At 40.8% G+C, this 24725-nt stretch overlaps 1 protein-coding gene across 1 annotated transcript in view; it reads right to left on the reverse strand.

The window, feature by feature from the left end:
- Positions 1–24725, reverse strand: part of TMPRSS7 (transmembrane serine protease 7) — a 77383-nt gene that overhangs the window by 42903 nt on the left and 9755 nt on the right. The window contains exons 3-7 of the mRNA XM_004373688.1: positions 13136–13143; positions 12110–12240; positions 9685–9752; positions 8168–8358; positions 6039–6267 (exon numbers count right to left, since the gene is read on the reverse strand). Coding sequence (XP_004373745.1) covers positions 6039–6267; positions 8168–8358; positions 9685–9752; positions 12110–12240; positions 13136–13143 — 627 coding nt within the window. The remainder of the gene's footprint in view (positions 1–6038; positions 6268–8167; positions 8359–9684; positions 9753–12109; positions 12241–13135; positions 13144–24725) is intronic.

Here is a 24725-nt window from a genome sequence, read left to right on the forward strand (position 1 = left end):
AATAAAAGCAAGGAGCAACCAAAAAAGAGCAGGAATGGCAAAACTAATCTCAGATAAAGTAGACTTTAAAACAAAATCAACCTTAAAAACAAGGAAGGAGATTATATACTGATTAAAGGGACAATCCACCATGAGGACATAACAATAATAAATATCTATGAACCCAATGACAGGGTTCCAAAATACATAAAACAAACTCTAACAGCACTGAAAAGATAAGTTGATAGTTCTACAATAATAGTAGGAGACTTTAGCACACCATTTTCAGTAAAGGACAGAACATCTAGAAAGAAACTCAACAAAGACAAGATCTGAAGGCCACAATCAACCAACTTGACCTCATAGACATATATAGAACACTTCATCCAACAGCAGCGAAGTATATATTCTTTTCCAATGTACATGGAAGATTCTCCAGAATAGACCACATCTTAGACCACAAAGCAGCCCTCAACGAAGTCCAAAACACTGAGATAATACAAAACATCTTCTCTGATCACAATGGCATAAAAATAGAAATTAATAACAGGAAGAGCAAGGAAAAAAATCAGATACATGGAAACTGAATAACACCTTGCTTAAAAACCATGGAGTAATAGGATAAATCAAAGATGGAATAAAAAAATTCCCAGAATCAAATGAGAATGAAAACACATCATACCAAAACCTTTGGGACACAGCAAAGGCAGTGCTCAGAGGCCAATTTACAGCAATAGATGCACACATCAAAAAAAGAATGGGACAAAATAAAAACATTGGCTATACAACTTGAACAAAAAGAAAGAGAACAGCAAAAGAAGCCCACAGCCAACAGAAGGAAAGAAATAATAAAGATCAGAGCAAAAATAAATGAAATAGAGAATAGAAAAACAATAGAAAGAATCAACAAAACCAAAAGCTGGTTTTTTGAAAAGATCAAAAAAATTGCCAAACCATTGGCCAAACTGACAAAAAGCAAAATAAAATAGGAGAGGACACAAATAACCCAAATAAGAAATGAAATGGGGACATTATAACAGACCCAACTGAAATAAAAAGGATCATAACAGAATACTATGAAAAACTATACTCCAACAAATTTGAAAACCTAGAGGAGATGGACAAATTTCTAGAAACACACTACCTACTTAAACTAACATAAACTGAGTTTGAAAATCTGAACAAATTCATAAAAAAGAGAAGAGATTGAAAAGGTAATAATAATTTTTTTAAAACTCCCAACCAAAAAAAAGTCCTGGCCCAAATGGCTTCACTGGAGAATTCTACGAAACATTCAGAGAAGAGCTTGCGCCAGTACTACTCAAACTATTTCCGAACGCAGAAAAGGAAGGGATACTTCCAAATTCATTCTATGAAGCCAGCATAACACTGATACAAAAACCAGACAAAGGCACCACAAAAAAAGAAAATTATAGGCCACTATCTCTCATGAATATAATTTTTAAAAAGAAAAGAAAAAAAACTGTTGCCGTTGAGTCGATTCTGACTCATAGTGACCCTATGAGACAGAGGAGAACTGCCGCATAGGGTTTCCAAGGAGCGAACTGTGACTTTCTGGTTAGCAGCCGAGCTCTTAACCACTGTGCCACCAGGGGTCCCTCAGGAATATAGATGCAAAAATTCTCAACAAAATTCTAGCCAATAGAATTCAGCATCATGTTAAAAACAATAATACAGCTCAACCCAGTGGGATTCATATCAGGTATGCAAGGATGGTTCAACATTAGAAAATCAATCAACTTAATCCACCACATAAAATTAATCCACCACGTAAATAAAACAAGAGAAGAGAATCACATGATCATCTGAATCAACGCAGAAAAGACATTTGATAAAGTCCAACACACATTCCTGATAAAAACTCTCAATAAAATAGGTATAGAAGGGAAATTCCTCAACATAACAAAGGGCATCTATGCAAAACCAACAGCCAACATCATTCTTAAGGGAGAGAAGCTGAAAACATTCCCCCTGAGAACAGAAACGAAACAACAATGCTCTTTATCACTAGTCTTATTTAACATTGTGCTTGAAGTCCTAGTTAGAGCAATAAGGCAAGAAAAAGAAACAAAGGGTGTCCAAATTGGTAAGAAAGAAGTAAAACTGTCCCTATCTGTGGATAATACAGTAGTATACATAGAGAACCCAAAGGACTCCACAAGAAAATTACTGTAACTAATAGAAAGATTCAGGAGAGTAGCAGGATACAAGATCAACATGCAAAAATCAGCTGGATTCCTATACACCAATAAAGAAAACTATGACAAGGAAATCACCGAATCAATACCATTTATAACAGCCCCTAAGAAAACAAAATACTTAGGAATAAATCTAACCAGAGATGTAATGGAGCCCTGTTGGCGCACTGGTTAAGCTATGGGCTGCTAAACAAAAGGTCAGCAGTTCAAATCACGAGCCACTCCTTGGAAACCCTATGGCGCAGTTCTACTCTGTCCTATAGGGTCACTGTAAGTCAGAATGGATGGCAATGGGTTTGTTTTGTTGTTGTTGTTGTTTTGTTAGGGACATAAAACACCTATACAAAGGAAACTACAAAACACTACTGCAAGAAAACAAGAGACTTAAATAATTCCATGCTCATGGATAGACTCAATATTGTGAAAATGTCAATTCTACCCAAAGCAATCTACAAATACAATACAATCCCGATCTAAGCACTAACAGCATTCTTTAAAGAGATGGAAAAACTTATCATTAACTTTATATGGAAAGGAAAGAGACCCTGGGTAAGTAAAGCACTATTGAAGAAGGAGAATCAAGCAGGAAGACTAGCACTATCTGACCTCAGAACCTACTACACAGCTACGGTAGCCAAAACTGTCTGGTACTGGTACACTGACAGATACATTGACCAACGGAACAGAATTGAGAACCCAGATGTAAAGCCATCTACCTACGGTCACCTGATTTTCAGCAAAGGCCCAAAGTCTGTTACATAGGGGAAAAGATAGTCTTTTTAGGGTCCTGGACAGAGCTGGATAAGGATGTAGAACAAAATTCTAACACAAAAAAAAGACCAGATTTACTGGCCTGAAAGAGACTGGAGAAACCCTGAGAGTAGGGCCCCTGGACACCTTTTAGCCCAGGGGTGAAGTCACTCCCAGGGTTCACCATTCAGCTGGGGATTGGACATCCCCATAAAACAAAACGGGACTAATGAGGCACAGCAGTCCAGGGACAAGGACTAGAAGGCAGGAGGGGACAGGAAAGCTGGTGATAGGGAACCCAAGGTTGAGAAAGGACAGTGTTGACATGTCATAGGGTTGTTAAACATTGTCATAGGGCAATATGTGTACTGTTTAATGAGAAACTATTTGTTCTGTAAACCTTCATCTAAAGTACAAAAAAGAATTATCTATGTGAGATCAAATTGATAACAGCAACTCAAAAGGTTTGATGGGAAGCCTAGGAGGCAGTGAGTTGAAAATAATAGCGACAGAATAATTTGGAATAGCAGCACAACTAGAAGAATGTAATCAATGTCACTGAATTGTACATGTAGAAATTTTTTAAATGGTGTATCTTTGGCTATGTATATTTTCACAAAAAAAAAAAAGGTCCTCCAAGGTTGAGAAGGCAGAGTGTTGACATGTCATGGGGTTGTTAACTAATGGCATAAAACAATACGTGTACTGACTGTTTAATGAGAAACTGTTCTGTAAACCTTCATCTAAAGTACAATAAAAAAAAAAAAAGATAGTCTTTTTAATGAATAATGCTGGCAAAACTGGATGGCCATCTGCAAAAAAATGAAAGAAGACCCATACCTCACACCACACACAAAAACTAATTCAAAATGGATCAAAGACCTAAATATAAAAACAAAAATTATAAAGATCATGGAAGAAAAAAATAGGGTGGACTCTAGAGGCCCTAATACACAGCATAAATAGGATACAAACCATAACTAACAACACACAAATGTCAGCAGATAAGCTAGATAACTGGTATCTTCTAAAAATTAAACACTTATGCTCATCAAAAGACTTCACAAAAGAGTAAAAAAAGAACCTACAGACTGGGAAAAAAAATTTGGCCATCACAAATCTGACAAAAGTCTAATTTCTAAAATCTATAGGAAAATCCAACACTTCTACAACAAAAAGACAAATAATCCAATTAAAAAATGGGCAAAGGATATGAACAGACACTTCACCAAAGAAGACACTCAGGAGGCTAACAGACACATGAGGAAATGCTTGCGATCACTAGCCATTAGAGAAATGCAAATAAAAACTACAATGAGGTACCATCTCACCCCGACATTACTGGCAGAAATCAAAAAAAAAAGAAACAGAGTGTAACAAATGTTGGAGAGACTGCAGGGAGATTGGAACTCTTATGCATTGCTGGTGGGAATGCAAAACGGTACAATCATTTTGGAAAATGATATGGGACTTGGTTTAAAAAAAAGCTAGAAATAGAAATACCATATGATCCAGCTATCCTACTCCTAGGAATATATCCTAGAGAAATAAGAACCATCACACAAATAGACATATACATACCCATGTTCATTGTAGCATTATTCACAATAGCAAAAAGATGGAAAGAACCTAAGTGTCCATCAACTGATGAATGGACAAACAAGCTATGGTACGTACACACAATGGAATACTACTCAACAATAAAGAACAATGATGAATCTGCAAAACATCTCACAATATGGGCGAATCAGGAGGGCATTTTGCTGAATGAAATCAATCAATCACAAAAGGACAAATACTATATGAGACCACTATTATAAAAATTCATGAAAAGGTTTACACACAAAAAGAAACAATCTTCGATGATTATGGGAGTGGGGAGAGAAAAACACTAAATAGACAATAGATAAGTGGTAGATGTGGTGAAGGGTAAGACAGTACCCAATACTGGGGAAGTCAGCACAACCTGAACAAGACGAGGTCATGGAAGCTTCATAGACACATCCAGACTCCCTGAGGGGCTGAATTACTGGGCTGAGGGCTGAGGACCATGGGTTCGGGGAACATCCAGCTCAGTTGGCATAATATAGTTTATAAAGAAAATGTTCTACATCCTACTGTGGTGAGTAGAATCTGGGGTCTTAAAAGCTTGTGAGTGACCATCTAAGATACTCTACTGGTGTCACCCCATCTGGAGCAAAGGAGAATGAAGAAAACCAAAGATACAAGGAAAAGATTAGTCCAAAGGACTAATGGACAACAACTACCACAGTCTCCACCAGACTGAGTCTAGCAAAACTAGATGGTGCCTGGGTACCACCACCGACTGCTCTGACAGAGATCACAGTAGAGGGACCCAGACAGAGCTGGAGAAAATGTAGAACAAAATTCTAACTCACACACACACACAAAAAGACCAGACTTACTGATGTGACAGAGACTGGACAAACCCCAAGAGTATGGCCCCTGGATACCATTTTAGATCAGTAATGAAGTCACTCCTGAGGTTAGACAGGCCCATAAAACAAAACAAGACTAAATGGGCACACCAGCCCAGGGGCAAGGATGAGAAGGCAGGAAGAGAGACAGGAAAGCTGATAATGGGAAACCCAAGATTGAGAAGGGGAGAGTGCTGACATGTCATGGGGTGGGCCACCAATGTCACAAAACAATATTTGTATTAATTGTTTAATGAAAAACTAATTTAGTCTGTAAACCTTCATCTAAAGCACAATAAAAAAAGAAAAAAATTGTTTACTAATGCTATGCAAACACTATCATAGACTATTCTCATACTATTGAAACTGACTTTATTGTGATAAGAAAAAGTAAAATCAAACAAAAATCTGTTACATTTCAGAAACATTGGCTGAGTTCTTGCTGCACTAATTTTGTCTGCTACAAGTGAAAAACAAACATTAGACTCTGGCTAATACCAAGGGTACTAAATAGGGCATGAGTCAGTCTTTGATCTTATGATTGGACACAACAAGGGTAAAAAAAAAAAAAAAATCCAAGGAATCTAGATATTGCAAAATAAAGACTTGGAAAAACTTTTTCACTCACCAAAACAAGAATGCTGCATAATACCTGTACAAAATGGTGCTCCGGATAGGCAAGAGGGAGTCGTAAACCGTCAAGGAGTCTGTGACACAGTTGTCTGCTTCCATCTGGACGGACTCAATGGAGAGACGAATCAGATAGCCCACTAGGGCCACCAGCTTAAACTGGCACGTCAGCCTCCCTGAAGTTGCAGAAATTTCCAGAGGATATCGGAGAGATGGGTGATCTGCATAGAAGTTCTGACAGCAGCCTCTGCCTGTGAAGACAGAAACTTTGTGTCAAAGAATAACTTCTCTATAAAACTTTAGTGAAGTGCAAAGAGCAAAGGAGGTCGATCATATGGGGGTCATGTGCTGTCTTTGCCAGCCTAGAGTCCACTCCGCCCTCTTCTGGTAGCAGCAACTAAATTTTACTTTGAGGAAATATGCCTGCCCTGCTCTTCTTTCTGTGGTTTGGTCAGTGTGAAGCTCACCCCTACTTCCAGAGCTGGGCACATGACCCAGACTCGCTAATCAGAGACACAGAAATTGATTCAGGAATGAGCACGCACCCACCTGGGGACAATGAGGGCCAGTCCCAGGACTTCTGTAGGAAATATGAGTGTTATGTTGTTGAGTTTTTTCCCACCATGGTTGCTAAACTGATAGACTATAGGCTTGGACCATCTGGTGGCCTTCTTTGCCACCATGTTGGAAGAACTTGCTTGATAATAGGTCCACCACAGAGGGAAGAAGAGCCTCTTTCTTCAGATGCAGTGTCCTGATGTTGTTATTTTAGGCACTGGACCCAACTATGCCTGAAGCCACACCGCTCCACATATGTCCTAGTCACATGGGCCAGTCAAATGTCTTTGGTGCTTAAGCCAATTGGAGGGTATTTCTGTCACTTGCAACTGAAAGAGCACTAACAAACACCACCGTGGTTTTAAAGGAAAACTACAGCTGAAAGGGATACTGATGGGGGCGGGGGGCTAGTGGGGACAGTATGAGATAAATTACCAGATCCTATGGTTGAAGAGTAATCTGACCGAAGCCCAGCTGCATTGAAAAAGCACACAGAAAAGAGCCTGTTATTGCCGGCATACCACTTTGTTAGAATTTTGCTTAGGGAAAATTATTTTCAGTCCTTCTTTAAAAGCAATCAAACATACGTAGTGTTTGCTTCAAAATAATCCAGTGTGGGCAGGGGTAAGTTGTTTAGAAATTAGAGATCAAGTACAACAGCCATGAGTTGATAGCTGCCGAATGTGAGTAAAGGGTATATAGGAGCTTATTATTTTCTCTACTTTTATATATTATTGAAATCATCCATAATAAAAAGTTTTAAAAATTTTTAAATAAAAAAATTTTAATTTAAAAATTAAATATGGTAATATTTAGTTCTATATCTCAAATAGCAAATTTGGTGCTGAATTTTCCACTAGAAATTTTTCATTAATTAATTAACAAATACTTACCAACCACCCACTATATTATTAACCAAACCCAACCCATTGCCGCCAAGTAGATTCCAACTCATAGCAACCCCACAGGACAGAGTAGAGCTGCCCTATAGGGTTTCCAAGGAGTGGTTGATGGATTCGAACTGCCAACCTTTTGGTTAGCAGCCATGCTCTTTAACAGCACATATATAATTTAAATCAAAAGAGAATATAAAAGCTGCATACATTTTGGGTCACACAGTAATTAAGCCAGCACACTAATAACACAAATGGTGTAATTTGCAGTTTGACATGGTTACGGGCAGGCCAGTTTGGAGCACTGGGCAGCACTGCATCCTAGAGGTGCAGTCCCGTCTTGACGAGAGAGGAAACAAGATAAACCACAGTGAGATTCTTCTTTCTCCAGGATGCTACGACTATGTTCTTCAGAGCCTAGCTTGAAGGGGCAAAAAGTTCAGATAAATTTAGGGAGGGGAACACTTTAATAAATTCAATTTGATATATGTTTTAGTCCAAATTCTATTATATATAACACTTAGCATATATATAACACTTAGCAAATTTCCTTTACAATCATAGCTCCAATGACTTCAGCTAGTCCTATTCCACTGGGATTATGGAAGAAGATATTTCATTACAGTGTTGACTACAATAATGGTAAGCAGCAAGAATGCAGTAGGAAGGAATGCTTAATGGAGAATTACCCAACAATCACCATTTAGTACCACAGAGTCCATGTCCACAGCCAGACCCTGCAAGCTCCCCACAGAGGTCCGGTTTATAACGCTGGTCTGGATGGAGTCCTTCAAGACAGCTGCCACACAGTCGTCACAGAAGATATGGCCCTTGGCATGTGGCATGACAAACACAATCCAAAAGTGGACAAGGAGGCCACCCTTGTTGTTGCTACTATAGAGAAAAGAAGAAAGATGTTCAGGGATAGCTCTTAGTACACAGATGTTCACAGGGAGGCAGTGAGCCAACTGCCAGATTCAAGGTAAGGCCAGTGAGTGCATCCTTCAGTTGGACCTAACACCCTTCCTTAGGAAGTCATTGACTTCTCTTTAGAGGGTAGGAGAGGAAGAGCATCGTGTTGTGCATATACTGGCTATTGTGTGGGACTCCTATCTAAAACCATTACTCTATAATTGTATCTCCATGAAGAGTATACTATTTCTATGGATAGCAATCAGTATTCACTGTCATTACTAATAACAACAGTTATTATTTTTGATACCTCACCTGTCCAGGCACTGTGCTACATCCATTTCATCCCATTTAACCTTATGAAGAACCAACCAGTGCTGTCAAGTTGATTCCAACTCATGGTGACCCTATGTGTGTCAGAGTAGAACTGTGCTCCAAGGGTTTTCTATGGCTGATTTTTCAGAAGTAGATAGCCAAGCCTTTCTTCCAAGGAGCCTCTGGGTGGACTTGAAATTCCAACCTTTCAATTAGCAGCCAAGTGTGTTAACCACTGCACCACCTACGGACTCCTCTATGGAGAGGGTGCTATTATCATTATCCTGGTTTTGCAGATGGGGAAATTGGAGCCAAATATGACTTAAAATCACACAGCTATTAAGTAGCAAACTCAGGATTCAAACCCAATATGTTTTTCAGTCTGATTTCAGAGCCTGAGTCCTAACCACACAAACACTAGCACATTTAATGAAAGAAACATAAGATAGTGTCCTGAAGTAAATAATTCAGGAAATGGAGGGCTAAGGAAAGTAAATAAGTTACTTTACTCCAAGACTTCTCAGTGGCTTTATTTAATATGCCAGAGCAGACTGCGAATCTCTGCAAATGTATGGGAGGCAATGTTTTTCTAAAAATTATTTGACCTTGAGATCCCTTTTTCCCCCAGAAGATCTCTGGTGACCAGCTTTTCACTGAACATACTTTGTGAAATACTTGTCTGAGCTTTGCTTGCCCTACTTGCAACCCAGTCCAATATGGCAGCCACAATTACAGCCGTTTTGCCGGCGGTGCTAATACGAAGTCCAAAATTCCAGCATGGGAAAAAGGCAGAGATTTTGGTAAGTGAAGATCAAAACCTCAGGGTGACAGGAGGCAGAGATTCAAGGCACAAATTGTGTTTATAGGGTATTAACCCACAGCCACCCCCAAGAAGTTACTATAGAATGGTGGAATCTCAGGCCTTCCACAGCCTTGAGAGGAATTTACAGCAGTTAATGTAGACATTCCAAAGCAAGAGACATAAATTACCTGACATCGGTAACGACAGACTGCTTGTAAAATTTGGAGAAGGCAGATGAGGTGTAAACAAGGTTTACCTGAAAAAAAAACCAAAAACAACGGAGGTGCCTGGAGTTTTTCAAACTTGCTCTCACAGCACCTTGCGCGCTGCAGGTCCAGGCTCTGACAACTAGTGAGGAGAAACGCAAAGGCTCAAACAAAAGGCCTCTGACTCCAAATGCAGACAGTATTATAGAATTCTAATAAATTCCTCCTTCCTGCAGCAGTCTTGGGTCATGTACTTCACTCTGCTTTCAGTGAAGAACAACCAGTTACCCTCATTCACTTATTACTCTCTTTAAAGACCCTCAACAAGTTTAACTTTTGTATTCTTTCCACTCCAAAGCTTAATTTTCTCCATAATTAATAACTCAAACTTCTTTAGCCCATTTTTATAGTACTTGACCCAGCCTTTTTTTCTATAGAAGGTCCGCCGTTGACTGTTTATATTCTTACGGACACATTCCTAAATTAGCCACTAGGGGGCAGGTGGTGCCCACAGGTGGGTCTACGATCCTCCGTCTGAACTCTCCGGTCTGTAGGGAAGCACATCGCACTCTTAAAACGCCATAGTTTGATCTCAAAGGAGAGCTATTTCAATCAACCTACCTTATTTGTCCTCGCTTAACATCTCTAGAACAAAACTCACTCGCAAATCTTCTCTCCTCGTATACCCCTTCCTACATAACAGCAAAACCACTCACCTAATTGCCCAGGAGAAAAAAAAAAATACTTATAAATAATGTAGCCTAGTGGATAAAATATGGATTGTGGAGTTCAAATTCACTATGCAATGCAGAACAAGTTACTTAGATCTGCTGAGTCTCCATTTTTCTTTTGTTTTGGTTTTTAATCTGTAAAGTGGTAATAAAAATACCTACTTCCAAAATTTTTGAATGAGAAATTAACTTGAGCTGTAAACTTTCACCTAAAGCACAATAAAAAAAATTATTAAAAAAAAAAATCCATTTAAGCCACTTGACACCCTGCTAACTCAACTGAAGCCACTTCTGAAGTCCACCTTTCAGCCAAAGATTAGACAGGCCTAGGAAACAACCAATAACACATGTGCTTCTTAATTTAATCATGTATAGGACACCAAGTGGGCAACACCTGCGCAAAAGCAAAGACAAGAAGCCAGGAAGGGACAGGAAAATCAGACGAATGGACAGGGGGAACCTGGAGTGGACAGGGAAAGGGGGAGAGTGCTGACCCACTGTGGGGATTATAGCCAATGTCACAAAGCAATTTGTGTATAAATTTTTGAAAGAGTAACTAATTTGCACTGTAAACTTTCACCTAAAGCACGAAAAACATACCTATTCTCTTGGGATAATTTGAGGAATACTTGAGGTAAAGTGCTTGGCAACATAATATATAGTAGACATTCAGTAAATAAACACTTTCATGACCACTATTTTCTGTGACTTCTTGCTCTTTCTCTCACAAATGCTTCTCTTTCCTAATTCTACACTGCGGGGTGCCTGTCACTTCATTAAGACCCCCACGGTATAGGTAACCCTGTCTATCACTGAGGAAACACAAATTGGTATAAACTTTCTAGTTAGTAATATGTACCAAGAGCCATGAACATATATTTTTCTATTTGACCAAGTAATTATACTTTTAGAAAATTATCTAAGGAAGTCATAGGAGATACAATTTACATGGCAGAGTTATTGTAGCATTAGCTACTGTAGCATAAATTAGAAATGACCTAAACATCCAATAAAAAGAGATTTGTTAATACCTTGTAGCTGCTAAAGTTTCTGTTCTTTAAAGAATACTTACTTGCATAGAAACACTCAATATAATGTTAAGAGGTACAAATCATGCTATAAAACTGAATATGCTCTAATACTCCAATTTCCCATGATCCCCTGTGTTGATGTGGTCCAGATCAAAAACGAGTTCTTTCTCTGGTGATGAAATTAAAGAAGGTTTAATGTTCCTTTGTATACTTTTCTGAATTTTACACATTTTTAAAATAAATACATATTACTTCTGTAATGAGAAAGTTAAAAAAAAGTGACAAGATTACCAATGTGTCGCGGTTGAAATGAATGCATGCAATTTCAGAACTAGAAGATATTTTAAAGATCTCCTGACCCAATTCCTTCATTTTACAGATGAGACAAACAACAAGAGCAGCAACAAAAACTGAAGCCCGGAGAGTCATTTCTTTTTACTTGAAGCAGGAAAAGAAATAAGCGACAGAATAAGAATTCTGTCTTACCGCAAAGATGAGCTACGTCCCACGTGTTCCTCTGATAGGTTTCGTCCACCCAGCCCTCTCCTTCTCCAAGCCCTGCTCACCTGTGACCCTGGTGACCCCTCCACCCCTGCCCCCATCCTCTCGTTCCTCTGCCCCCGCTCCCCGCACCAGTCACCTCACCACTTGCTGCACGGTCCGTGACACTGAAAGGAATTCCCCGGACTCTTTCTGTCGGTGTTCTGGGAGAAACTCAATGTTGGTGATGCGGAACATCCCAACGAAGTAAAAGGCATCTTTGCTTTCTGTCTTACCTGTAAAATGGAGAGAAGGCAATAAGCAGGCTTTGCCACCTATGTGGCAGGCTCCTAAAATGGTTTTATTTGAGGCAGCTAAATATTTGACTGATTCATAGCCTGTGAAGCTCCAGTCAAAAACCCACTGCATCAAGTCAGTTTCAACTCATAACAACTCTATAGAACAGAGTAGAACTGCCCCATAGGGTTTCCAAGGCTGTAATCTTTATGGAAGCAGACTGCTACATCTTTCTCTCCCAGAGCAGCCGGTGGGTTTGAACTGCTGACCTCTCAGTCAGCAGCTGAGCACTTTAACCACTGTGCCACCAGGGCTTCTTCAGTGAAGCTCTAGCTGTGGTTAATAGCATCTCTTCATGAGCAGAAAATAACCACATCTCTGAGGACAGGATTCTTTTTTTTTTTTTTTTTTTAATGGCAAATACTTAAGAGCAAGATTAAAAGGAAAAAGATATACATGAGCTCAGCTGCTAACTGAAAGGCTGCCGGTTCCAATCCACCATCTGTTCCTGGAAAACCTTATGGGGCAGTTCTACTTTGTCCTATGGGCTCACTATGAGTCAGAATCAGCTTGACAGCAAAGGGTTTGGTTGGTTTTGGTTTAGAGATGATAAGGACCCAAGAAGAGCATATACGATTCTCCTGGATTCCCAGTCTGTGGAAGGCAAGGAGATAAGAAATGCACACAATCGAGTACTGTGGTAAAATTTGCCCAGGGACGGGGAGGGAAGGGCCCCAAATGACCTTCACTAAGCTCTTGGGGCATTCGTTCCCTATATGAATTTGTTCACGATGCCCAGGGCACTGGGCCATCTGTGCAGTGCCTGGGAAATTCATCCTTCTAATGAGTCACGAAGTGTGGCCCTCAGCCCAGTGCTAGGTAACACCTGCTCACTATTCTTCCTAGCGAGCACTGTGGGAGAGATTGGGTGTCAAGCCTGCCCAGAGACTTTGCAGACAAAATGACAAAGATACCTCCCTTCATGAATTGCCTTAGGGCACCTGAGAACCCAGAAGAGCTTCGTGAAGATAAGGGCTCTCCTTGCTCCCTTTTCTTTTTGTTTCCAATGTTTTAATCCTCTGTAGCACCATCTCCTGCAAACAGTTAAACAAAAAGTTGAACATTCAAGTCCACCCAGAGGTATCTCAAAAGAAAGGCCTGGTGATCTATTTCCGAAAAATCAGCCACTGAAAACCTTATGGAGCACAGTTCTTCTCTGACACACATGGAGTCACTATCATTTGGAATTAACTTGCTGGCAACTGTTTCTGCTGGCTCCATCCCCAGGCCTCCGTGGCCTTGTACTTTCCTTTCCTAGAGCGCACACCCCAGTATAGCATAGCTTTTGTCTGCTTGTCTATGTCCGTTTAGAGTTCTCCGGAGGAAGTAACAGTGACTTCTTCTTCTCCCCAGTGTGTAACATAGTGAGTGTCCAGTATAGGTTTGAAGCTCAACAGATGTTTGTGGGCAGGAAGGGCGGGAGGAAGGGGGATAGAGGAAGAGACCAGAAAACCAGCTGCCATCGAGTCTGTTCCAACTCATGGCGACCCCACGTGTGTCAGAGTAGAACCGTTCTCCATAAGTTTTCAATGGTTGATCTTTTGGAAGTAGATTGCCAGGGCTTTCTTCTGAAGCACCTCTGGGTGGACGCGAACCAGCAACTTTTGGTTAGCAGCTGAGCCCATTAACCATTTGCGCAACCCAGGGACTCAGAGAATATTCTCTTTTAGCACAATGCCTAGCACATGAAAATGCTAAATAAATGATGGCTTAATTAAAAAGAAGGTAAAACCCAAGGTCACTTTAGCGCCAAGCAGAGGAGTGAGTCATAGAGGGATGGGAGAGGGGCGCAGGGTAAGGGGCAGAAGGCCTGAGGTTCTGTCCTGGATTTGTTTTTTCAGGTTGTGTGACCTTGGGCAGATGACCTTATCTCACTAGGCCTCCTGGATAAAACAGGGTAAGGGCAGGGGAGGGCTTCTTACCTATGTTTTTAGTTTTGGACACTTTAAAAATGGAATGAAAGCTATGACTTCTCTCTAGAAGCTAGCACATCCTCCTCACATCAGTAAATGCTCGAGAGTTAGGACAATGGAGGTCAATTTAGCCTTGAATCAGATTACATTTAGCCTACTCTAGCTCAGTCCAGCAAAAAGACCATCCCATGGTCTCCCTGGTCAGCTGTCCACCTCGTTTCTCAAGGTCACCCTCCACACCCCAATTTCATGTATCAAAAGTAACCTCCACTGCTTGTCGAACAATTCTTGCTTGTTTATTCCAGTTTCCCTTTGTTCATACGGATCTTTCTCCCTGAAATACCCGTCTCTGATTTTTACACATCCAAAAAAATTGCTTCTGCAGAGTGAGGTTACAAAGCTTGATACATAAATGCTAAGGCAACACAAATGTATCACGTGAGGTGCAGCGGAGAGCTGATGGGAAATAATTTATTTGTTCTGGACCGCAGTTGTGCAAGTGTATTTGTGTGTGTTGTATGTTTGTCTTAATTGCCCACTGACTTACTTGTCCCACTAGTTGGTAAGCTCCCAGAGGACTGCTCTGTCCCCCACGTCTACCCCAGGGCCCCCAAAGGAGGCACTCCAGAGATGTGTCTAGTGCATTCTGAGGAACCAGCTCTTGAAGCCTTCCCTGAACTCTGTTCCGGGGCAGGGACAGTGACCCTCTTCTGTGATCACAGAGTATTCCCTCCAGCAGAGAAGTCACCTCGTAGCCTCTCTCCAGCACTGAACTGTGAACTTTTGAAGGTAGGAACTGCATCTTCCTCATCTCAGGATGCCCATTGCCTTACACTGTGCCAAGCAAATAATAGGTGATCAACTTGTATATACGTAAGTGACCCGGAAAGTTCAAGACAATACTCATTAATTTTTTGCCTATAAATCTTGCCTCTCCAACTAGATTTTAATACCCTTGGGTGTACACATGAGGATCCCTGGTGGTGCAATGATTGTGCACTCGGCCGCTTAAAGTCAGCAGCTCAAACCCGCTAGCCACTCCAAGGGAGAAAGATGTGGCAGTCTGCTGCTTCCGTAAAGATTTACAGTCTTGAAAACACCATGGTGCAGTTCTACTCTGTCCTACAGGGTCACTATGAGTCAAAACTGACTCGACAACAATGAGTTTGGGTTTTGGGGGGGGGATGTGGGGAGATTGGGAGTACACATATCGTGTACTAAATACATTAAGCTGTATTTCCCTAAAACTATGGGGCGGGCACGAAATTGTAGGTCAACAAATGCTATAGTTACTGAGTTACATGAGCAAGCACTTATATGAAAGAGCTTAATTATGACTTCCATCTAAAAGATCAAACAGATTGGCAAAACCACAATCCAGGAGAGAGAAAAGATGCATGTATAAACAACCTAGCTCAGGGAGCCAGAGATTTAAGGTTGCTTAGAAACAGGCAGTGGGTGGAATGAGGACATGAAACGGCTTAGCATCTCATTCATTTTTTAAAGCTCTAAATGCAATACTTTTCTGAGCTAGTCAAAGCTCCTGACACCCTCCCCAGCTCTTCTCATCCTGTCCGCCATGTCCCCTTCTTATTCTCTCCTCTGGGGAGAAAGAAGTGGTGGTGAAAGAAAAACTGGAAAGACTGTTCTGTTTTTTTTCTCCCTAAACCTCAACACCAGTTTTGGAAAAGGAGTGTCAGTCTCAGAAAGAGGAAAGTCCTATCAGAAACAGCCAGAGGCAGGAAGGCCTGCGTCACTCATGCTGGACTAACCCCAAAGGGGCACAATTTTAACTCACTGATGTAGACCCACAGAAGTGTCCAGGCTACGGCTGCCAGGATGAATAAAAACCCTGTGAAGAGGATGATTTTGTTTTGGACGTTCCAAAAGGGAGCTTTCTTCTTAGGTGATTTCTTCCTGAATTTGGCTTTGCTGATGGGTTTTCGTGGTGGTGGTCTCCCTGGAAGCTCTCCTTGGGCACTGACCACCTGAACTGAGATATTTGATATCTTTTAAAAAACAAACAAACAAAAAGAGATGTAATATGAATTAAAAGTAGTCTAGAGTTTAAATACTGCTAACCTAAAGGTTGGCAGTTTGAATCCACCCAGCAGTACCACGGAAGAAAAGACCTGGCAATTTTGTCCCCTTAAGATTATAGCCAAGAAACTCCTATGGAGCAGTTCTACTCTGTAACACTGGGGGTCGCCATGAGTCAGGAGCCACTCAGCAGTAACTAACAACAGCAACAAAGTTTAAATGGAACTACTGAGTCAGGAGAATCTTGGTGCTAGAAGGCCCAAATAGATCAAATTTATACATATATATGTATATATAAACTCATCACCATCAATTCCAGCTCATAGCAACCCTGTGTGTGTGTATATATATGTATACATGTATGTACTTATTTATTGACTCGTATGAAGTCACACAACTAAGATAAGGAAAACCAGTAATTGTATGAATACTGGTGAGATGGTCCCCAGGTTTGCTTCTCAACTCCCTAGCTCTGCTGAACAGTTGCTGTGAGGGAGACGCCTGAATGCCATGGATTGCAGACTGGAGGACCTAAAAGTTGGGCGGCCAGGATTCTAAGAGGGTGGATTCATATGCGTGCAGCTGTGAGAATGTGAGTGGGTTTCTAATGTTGGTATTATGTAGGATTTCTCCTACAATCGATTCTTTTTGGGCTGAGACAGGATTAAAAACATGAAAATAAGTGATTTCTTAATTATGGCTTCGTGACTGGGTGGTGGGAAGAAAAAGGAAGAGTGATAGATGACGCCTGGTTTGTGTCAAGCTGTAGGGCAGGAATCAAACATGCTTCGTTTCACCGTTGCCCACATGCATGCGGCTCTGAGCCAGCCACTGAACTGCTCAGTGACTCAATTTTGCAGTCATAAATGAAAGAAAATTTGGTTAAAAATACAATGAAAGAAAAAAATAGCAAATTTTTGGTTTAAATGTACTGACGTGCGAAGTGTTACGCACAAGAGGAAAATGTATTATTTATCCTTTTCCCATCCTCTTTTTTCTCTTCTACTCTCTGTCATTTGATGCTGTGAATTCTTTAATAATGTATGCAAGAGTTTAGCCTCTTTGAAGGAGAGATTTATACATATCAGGGTAAATAAATTCCGGTGACGAAATAACTTTTAAACACATGTTCTTCTAAAGGCAGCCGCCTAGCACACCAATTCCAAAGCAGCAGTCTCTCTTCTCTCTGCGGGCAGCGTTCTCTCATTCTCACTCCCCCTTGCTCTCCTCTTCAAAGTTCGTGGCTTCCACTCTAATCCTGCCAATTAACAGGGTGCTATGTAGCCAAGTATAGTGTGAATTATTCATAGCTCCCTCATTCTTTCTGCCAAACACCTTGTCAACCCCTCCAGTGAAATGTCGAAGTATCCATCCTGGTGAGATTGAATGAGACCAGATCTCATCTAATGTGGGTCCTACAAGAGTGAGGCTGCTGCTTCTAAGGAGAAAAAACATTCCATTTTAGGATGAGGCATTGACCTACGGCGTCCAGCCTACTTTCAAAAATTTCCCCAAAGAAGTAAAAGAAGGAAGTCCACAGAAATGACTGTACATGTAGAGCTGACGAGGCCAAGGTTGGGTCTTTAAATGCAGGAATACACTATAGGCAGTCTCAGTTAGCACTGATTAAATTTTAAAATGGAATTTGTACAAAGATCAGTACAATTTCCCTGGAGTTTCAGAAAAACAGCTGCAAGTCTATTGCTAAGTACAGCACTTTAAAACAAGCTCACATATGTAAAACCCATTAAGTACCATAAAAAGATAAAGTCGTTTGTCATTGCTCTCTTTATTTTTATAAAGTCCCACTGCCTCATTTTCCTACGGTCAACAGTAAATGGCATTCAAGTAAGAGAGAAGGCTTCCCACACGGCACTTACATTGAGGTCAGCAGGCTTGCTGTTATCTGTGTGCATTTTTCAGGTGTTCTGCATAGGAACATACAGAGGCGTCTCCCAGCTGGCGTTCACCCTCCTACGTTCTTGCCTCAGGAGAACTGGTAGCCGTATTCAAGCTAGCTTTCAGAGGAACGGAGTCAATTTACCTCCACCAGGTCCAGTTCAGAAACTGAAGCTGCCTACTTGCTATGTAGTAAATGTTAAAGGGACCTAGAGGTCAGCTTTGCACCCCAAACTAAGGGTTCCATTAATGAAACTCTACAATTCAGAGCCCCTCAGAGCCCAGCTTCAGAGCAGTTCAACAATCCAAAATATTTACAAGTAATTAAAAGTTTTGCCTGCATCTTCCAAAGTATATTAAGAGGCATAATTAAAAACCCTTAGTGCTGCTTCTGAAAAGCCCCTTTGCCCCCATTTCTCTTGTTCCATGCCTCACCCCTGCTCCAGAAGACTCCAGCTTACACTTTGAAAGCCCCAAGCCAAAGGATTCCCCTTTCTCCTCCCTCTGGCTGCTGCCACCAGCCACCTGCCATCCCAGTAAAGCTGGGCCCATCCTGGTGTAACTCCTCCATCCCTTGCACCTACCCTTCCTAGTCAATCTGAATTAGAGCCAAGGCTGGAAGAGGAGGGTCATCCTGAGGGGCATTGCCAGAATTTTCCTTAGCAGACAGGGGGAGGGAAAGAGCTGGGGCAACTCATACATCACCAGCTCTCATCCCTGTGGCACAGACACGCTTCCCTGGGGGTGCTAGGTGTTAATGGAAAGCAGACCACTGGCTTTTTAAAGGAAAACACTGCTCCGCTGAAGTCACCAAGGGTGAGAAGTGAGAGCAGATAACAGGGGCTCAGCTATTTGTACAGAATTTAAGAACAATCATAAAACCAACTAAAATTGCTTTCTTATTATCACCATAGACTGGTAATTCTAAACAATATCAGTGATAAAATACCCCTCCCTGGAAAAAAAAAAAAACAACTTTGATTTATGTAAGTTCTAATCAATTACTGCAATTACCATTGATTTTTAATTATTTTTATATATACATATATATCGGAGCCCTTGGTGGCATAGTGGTTAAGAGCTTGTCTGCTAACCAAAAAGATGGCAGCTCGTATCCACCTAGAGGGCAGTTCTACTCTGTTCTATAGGGTTGCTATGAGTCAGAATCGATTCGTTGGTAATGGATTTGGTTTGGTTTTATACATACATATATATGTATATATATTTACATTTAAGCTTATATATAAGTTTCAAATGAACACATTTTTATAACTGATATTTTACTAAATAATGAGTGCCATATAGAAGCTATTTTGTAAAGTTGGTCTTCAACACAAGGGACTCTGACACATGTTCATCTCGAGAGTGAATCTGTAATGATCTAGAATCATTGGCACTTACTTAGAGCAGAATCCTTGTCTGCAACCCCTGTGGGACCACATATTCATTTATTCAAACAGTAGGTTTAAAATAAGCAATAATAGCACAATATGTGTGAAGCTGAAGAAACAGAACTTAGATGATTTCATTTCTATCATTTCATGTGAACACTTGGAGATGTTCATTTATCTGTTAAAATTTACATTATATTTAAAATCCAATACACAGCATGGACAGCAAAATCTATAATATATATTTTAATATATAATATACATGTTAATGCATATGTATTTTATTTATAATATTTTATATGCAGTATTTATTTTATTTTTACTAGCATAATTACATATACATAGTTGAATTAAAATTTCAATGTATCTTTTCCAGCCGTTATTATTCATTTTATTTTATGATTATAACTGAAAACAATTTCATTGTATAGAGGAGGGGAATGTTAAAAAATGATCCACTCTAAATGGATAAAACCTGTATGATAAAGCAAGTAAAACAAAACGTTAGCGGTAAAATCTAGAGGCATGTATATGCATTTGCACTCTAAAATTCTTTCAACTGTGTGTTTAAAATTTTTCTTGATAAACTATCCGGGGGAAGTGATCACCTCTGGTTTCAGACATGCTAGGCATGAGAGGGGATGGCCAAGAAAGCTGGGGCTCAAGATGAAGTGGGCTTGGTGAGCAAGCGTGTATGGATCCTGCTGCTTTTCCAGTACCAAGTTCCTTCAATCCCAGAATTTATGACAAAGACAATCAAAGCGGCCAGATATGGCTTGGTTTTTCCCACCATTTGTTGTAGTTGTTAGCAGCCATTCCATCAGCCCCGACTCATGGAGACCCCACGCGTGACTAAAGGAAAAGCAGCCAGGTCCTGAGCCATCCCTATGAGCTGTTATGGATGCACCGTTGTGACCCGTAGGGTTTTCATTGGCTGATTTTTGGAAGTAGATCACCGGGCCTTTCTTCTTACTCTATCTTAGTCTGGAAGCTCCGCTGAAACCTTTTCAGCATCATAGCAACATACAAGCCACCACTGACACGTGGGTGGGTGGTGACTAGACATGAGGTACATTGGTCAGGAATTGAAGCCAGGTCTCCTGCATAAAAACTGAGAATTCTACCACTGAACTGGGCAGATTAAAAGATAATGAAGAGATTTCTATTTCTTCCCCAGACACAAAGGTAGCTGTGCTAAATGACACAGCAGGGCAGTGTCTGCCAGCTGGCCAGCCGTGCAGATAGTGGGCAGTGACCTGGGTCAAAGAAGAACTACCTCTCCGCTGTATTCAGCAGTGGTCGCTGGGAGCACATAGCTTACCCCATTACCTGAGTTCAACACATGAAAACATTCTAAATGTTTCAACCTTCTGTCTTAGTGGGGAGGCCAGTGCATCGTGGAAGGTCTGGGGTGGGGCTGAGCCATCCGTCTAACATGGGCAAGGTTCTCAGCCCACAGGGAGAGGACTTAGCAGTGGGGGGTGACACTTCCATCCTTGCCTGACCAGATGAGAAGCTGGCTTTTTGGCAACTAATAAGTTCATTTCTGATGCTCAGGGCCTGCTTCTCTCTGTTATGATAAATGGCCTTGTGCAAAGTTGCCATGTGATCTCCGCTCACCACTGAGCTCTCTGTGATGGGCGAAGAACTGGTGAGGAATCACACGGTTGAACAGGATGCTGGGAAGGCAGCCAGCCATCTCACACTGTCACGTGTGTGCAGTCTTCTTGCCTTTGCTGTCCTGCAGCACAGTGACAAGACAGAAGTTCTCGTGGCTGCGTCACATCACATAAATCCTTTAAAAAGTGAAATTGTAGCAAGGCATCTTAAAGAACCCCTGTTGTTAGCTGGTGTCAACTTGCCCAGTCCTGTGCCAACTTCATGATCCGTGGTATGTTTGAACCCATTGTTGAGGCTATTATGTCAGTCCATCTCATTGAAGGTTTCCCTCATTTTCTCTGACCCTCTACTATACTAAACATGATGTCCTTCTGTAGCAATTGGTCTTTCCTGATGACATGTCCAAAGAACCCTAGATCTAGACTATTGCAGCATTCCCTAAACTAGCTTTCCTCTTCTAAGCTTGCCCCTTTCGCTGATACTGACTCATGTGTGATCCCTACTAAACAAATTTTCCTAAAATAACTCTTTAATGTCACCTTTGTTCTGTCCCCCATAGCCTTCATTCAAGGTCCTTCCCAGTATGGAACCAAGTCACCTGGAAGACTGTGTCTTCCCTCTGTCACATATACTAACTCTGTTCTGTCAAATTATGCATCTTCAATTTTTATTCTTTTGTTGTCATGGATTGAATTGTGTCTCCCAAAAATATATGTCAACTTGGCTAGGCCATGATTCCCAGTGTTGTGTGATTGTCCACCATTTTGTCATCTAATGAGATTTTCCTATGTGTTGTAAATCCTACTTCTATGATGTTAATTTGGTGGGATAGGAGGCCGTCATGTTAATGAGGCAGGACTCAATCTACAAGATTAGGTTGTATCTTAAGCCAATCTCTTTTGAGATATAAAAGAGAGAAGCGAGTAGAGAGACAGTGGACCTGAGACCACCAAGAAAGCAGTGCCAGGAGCAGACTGCATCTTTGGACCTGAGGTTCCTGTGCTGAGAAGCTCCTACATCAGGAGAAGATTGATGACAAGGTCCTTCCCCCAGAGCCAACAGAGAGAGAAAGCCTTCTCCTGGAGCTGGCACCCTGAATTCGGACTTCTAGCCTCCTAGACTGTGAAAGAATATATCTCTGTTTGTTGAAGCCATCCACTTATGGTATTTCTGTTATAGCAGCACTAGATAACTAAGACATCCGTTTATCCACCGATTAACCTGTTTACTCAATATTTATTAGACACTATGTGAAAGATACCAAATATTTAAAAAATGAATATCACTCCTTTATAAAGCTCTCCACAGAGGGAGCTGACATGCAGATTACTGGCTACAGCTTTATATAATAAGTGCTATCACAAAGATGTGAACAAAATGCCATAGGGCCATAGAGAAGACCAATATTAACTGCTCCCTCCCCTCAATCCTTCACCTCCCATCCACATTACTGTTGAAATCCTAACCACTTCAACACTACTTGTAGCTCTCCTTCAAGTTTTTCCACCTAACACATAGCACTCTCTTCTTCCTCATAACTCACAGCCTTTATTTTTTTTAATTATTTTTGTAGTTTAAGTGAAAGCTTACCTTTCAAGTTAGTCTCTTATACAAAAATTTATACATACATTGTTATGTGACCCTAATTGGTCTCCCTATACTGTGACAGCACACTCCTCCTTTCCACCCCTGCTTTCCCATGTCCATTCTACCAGCTCCTAACCCTCTCTGCCTTCTCATCTCACCTCCGGACAGAAGTTGCCCATTTAGTCTCATGTATCTACTCAAGCTAAGAAGCACACTCTTCACGAGAATCATTTTATGTCCCACAGTCCAGTCCAATCTTTGTCTGAAGAGTTGGCCTTGGAAATTGTTTTAATTCTGAGCTAATAGAGAATCCGGGGACCATGCTTTCTGGGGTTCCTCCAGTCTCAGTGAGACGATTACGTCTGGTCTTCTTACCAGAATTTGAGTTCTGTATCCCACCTTTCACCTGTTCCATTAGGGACTCTCTGTTGTATTCCCTGTCAGGCCGGTCATTGGTGGTAGGTGGGCACCATCTAGTTCTTCTGGTCTCAGGCTGATGAAGTCTCTGATTTTTGTGGCCCTTTCTGTCTCTTGGGCTAATATTTTCCTTGTGTCTTTGGTGTTCTTCATTCTCCTTTACTCCAGGTGGTTGTGACCAGTTGATGAATCTTAGATGGCTGCTTGCAAGCTTTTAAGACCCCAGACACCACTCACTAAAGTAGGATGCAGAACATTTTCTTAATAAGCTTTATTATGCCAATTGACCTAGATGTCCCCTGAAAGCATGGTCCCCAGACCCCCATCCCTGCTACTACGTCCCTCGAAGTGTTTGATTGTATTCAGGAAACTTCTTAGTTTTGGTTTAGTCCACTTGTGCTGACTTTTCCTGTAGTGTGTGCTGTCCTTCCCTTCACCTAAGATAATTCTTGTCTACTATCTAATTAGTGAATAACCCTCACCCTCCCTCCCCACCCTCAAAACCATCAAAGAATGTTTTCTTCTGTGTTTAAACCTTTTCTTGAGTTCTTAGAATAGTGGTCTTATACAATATTTGTCCTTCTATGACTGACTAAATTCACTCAGCGTAATGACCTCCAGCTTCTTCCATGTTATGTTTCACTGCTTCATCATTGTTCTTTATCGTTGCATAGTATTCCATTGTGTGGATATACCATAATTTGTTTATCCATTCATCTGTTGATGGACACCTATGTTGTTTCCTTCCTTCTGCTATTGTGAACAGTGCTGCAATGAACATGGGTGTGCATGTATCTATTCATGTGATGGTTCTTATTTCTCTAGGATATATTCCAAGGAGCAGGATAGCTGGAACCTTAGGTATTTCTATCTCTAGCTTTTTAAGGAAGCACCAAATCGATTTCCAAAGTGGTTGTACCATTTTACATTCCCACCAACAATGTATAAGTGTTTCAGTCTCTCCACAACCTCTCCAGAATTTATTATTTTGTGTTTTTTGGATTACTGCTAGCATTGTTGGGGTGAGATGGTATCTCACTGTAGTTTTGATCTGAATTTCTCTAATGACTAATGATCATGTGTCTGTTAGCTGCTTGAATGTCTTCTTTGGCGAAGTGCCTGTTCATATCCTTTGCCCATTTTTTAATTGGGTTATTTGTCTTTTTGTCACTGAGATTTTGAAGTATCTTGTAGATTTTAGAGATAAGATCCTGATCCAATTTGTCCTAGCCAAAATTTTTTTCTCAGTCTGTAGGTTGTCTTTTGACTCTTTTGGTGAAGTCTTTTGATGAGCATAATAAGTGTTTGATTTTTAGGAGCTTCCGGTTATCTAGTCTCTCTTCTGGTGCCTGTGCATTGTTACTTATGGTTTGTATTGTGTTTATGCCGTGCATTAGGGCTCCTAGCTTCGTCCCTATTTTTTCTTCCATGATCTTTATAGTTTTTGATTTTATGTTTATGCTTTGATCCATTTTGAGTTAGTTTTTGTGCATGGTGTGAGGTATGGGTCTTGTTTCAGTTTTTTGCAAATGGATATCCAGTTATGCCAGCACCATT

This window comes from Trichechus manatus, unplaced genomic scaffold (genome assembly GCF_000243295.1).
Source record: "Trichechus manatus latirostris isolate Lorelei unplaced genomic scaffold, TriManLat1.0 scaffold00026, whole genome shotgun sequence".
Classification (NCBI taxonomy): domain Eukaryota; kingdom Metazoa; phylum Chordata; class Mammalia; order Sirenia; family Trichechidae; genus Trichechus; species Trichechus manatus.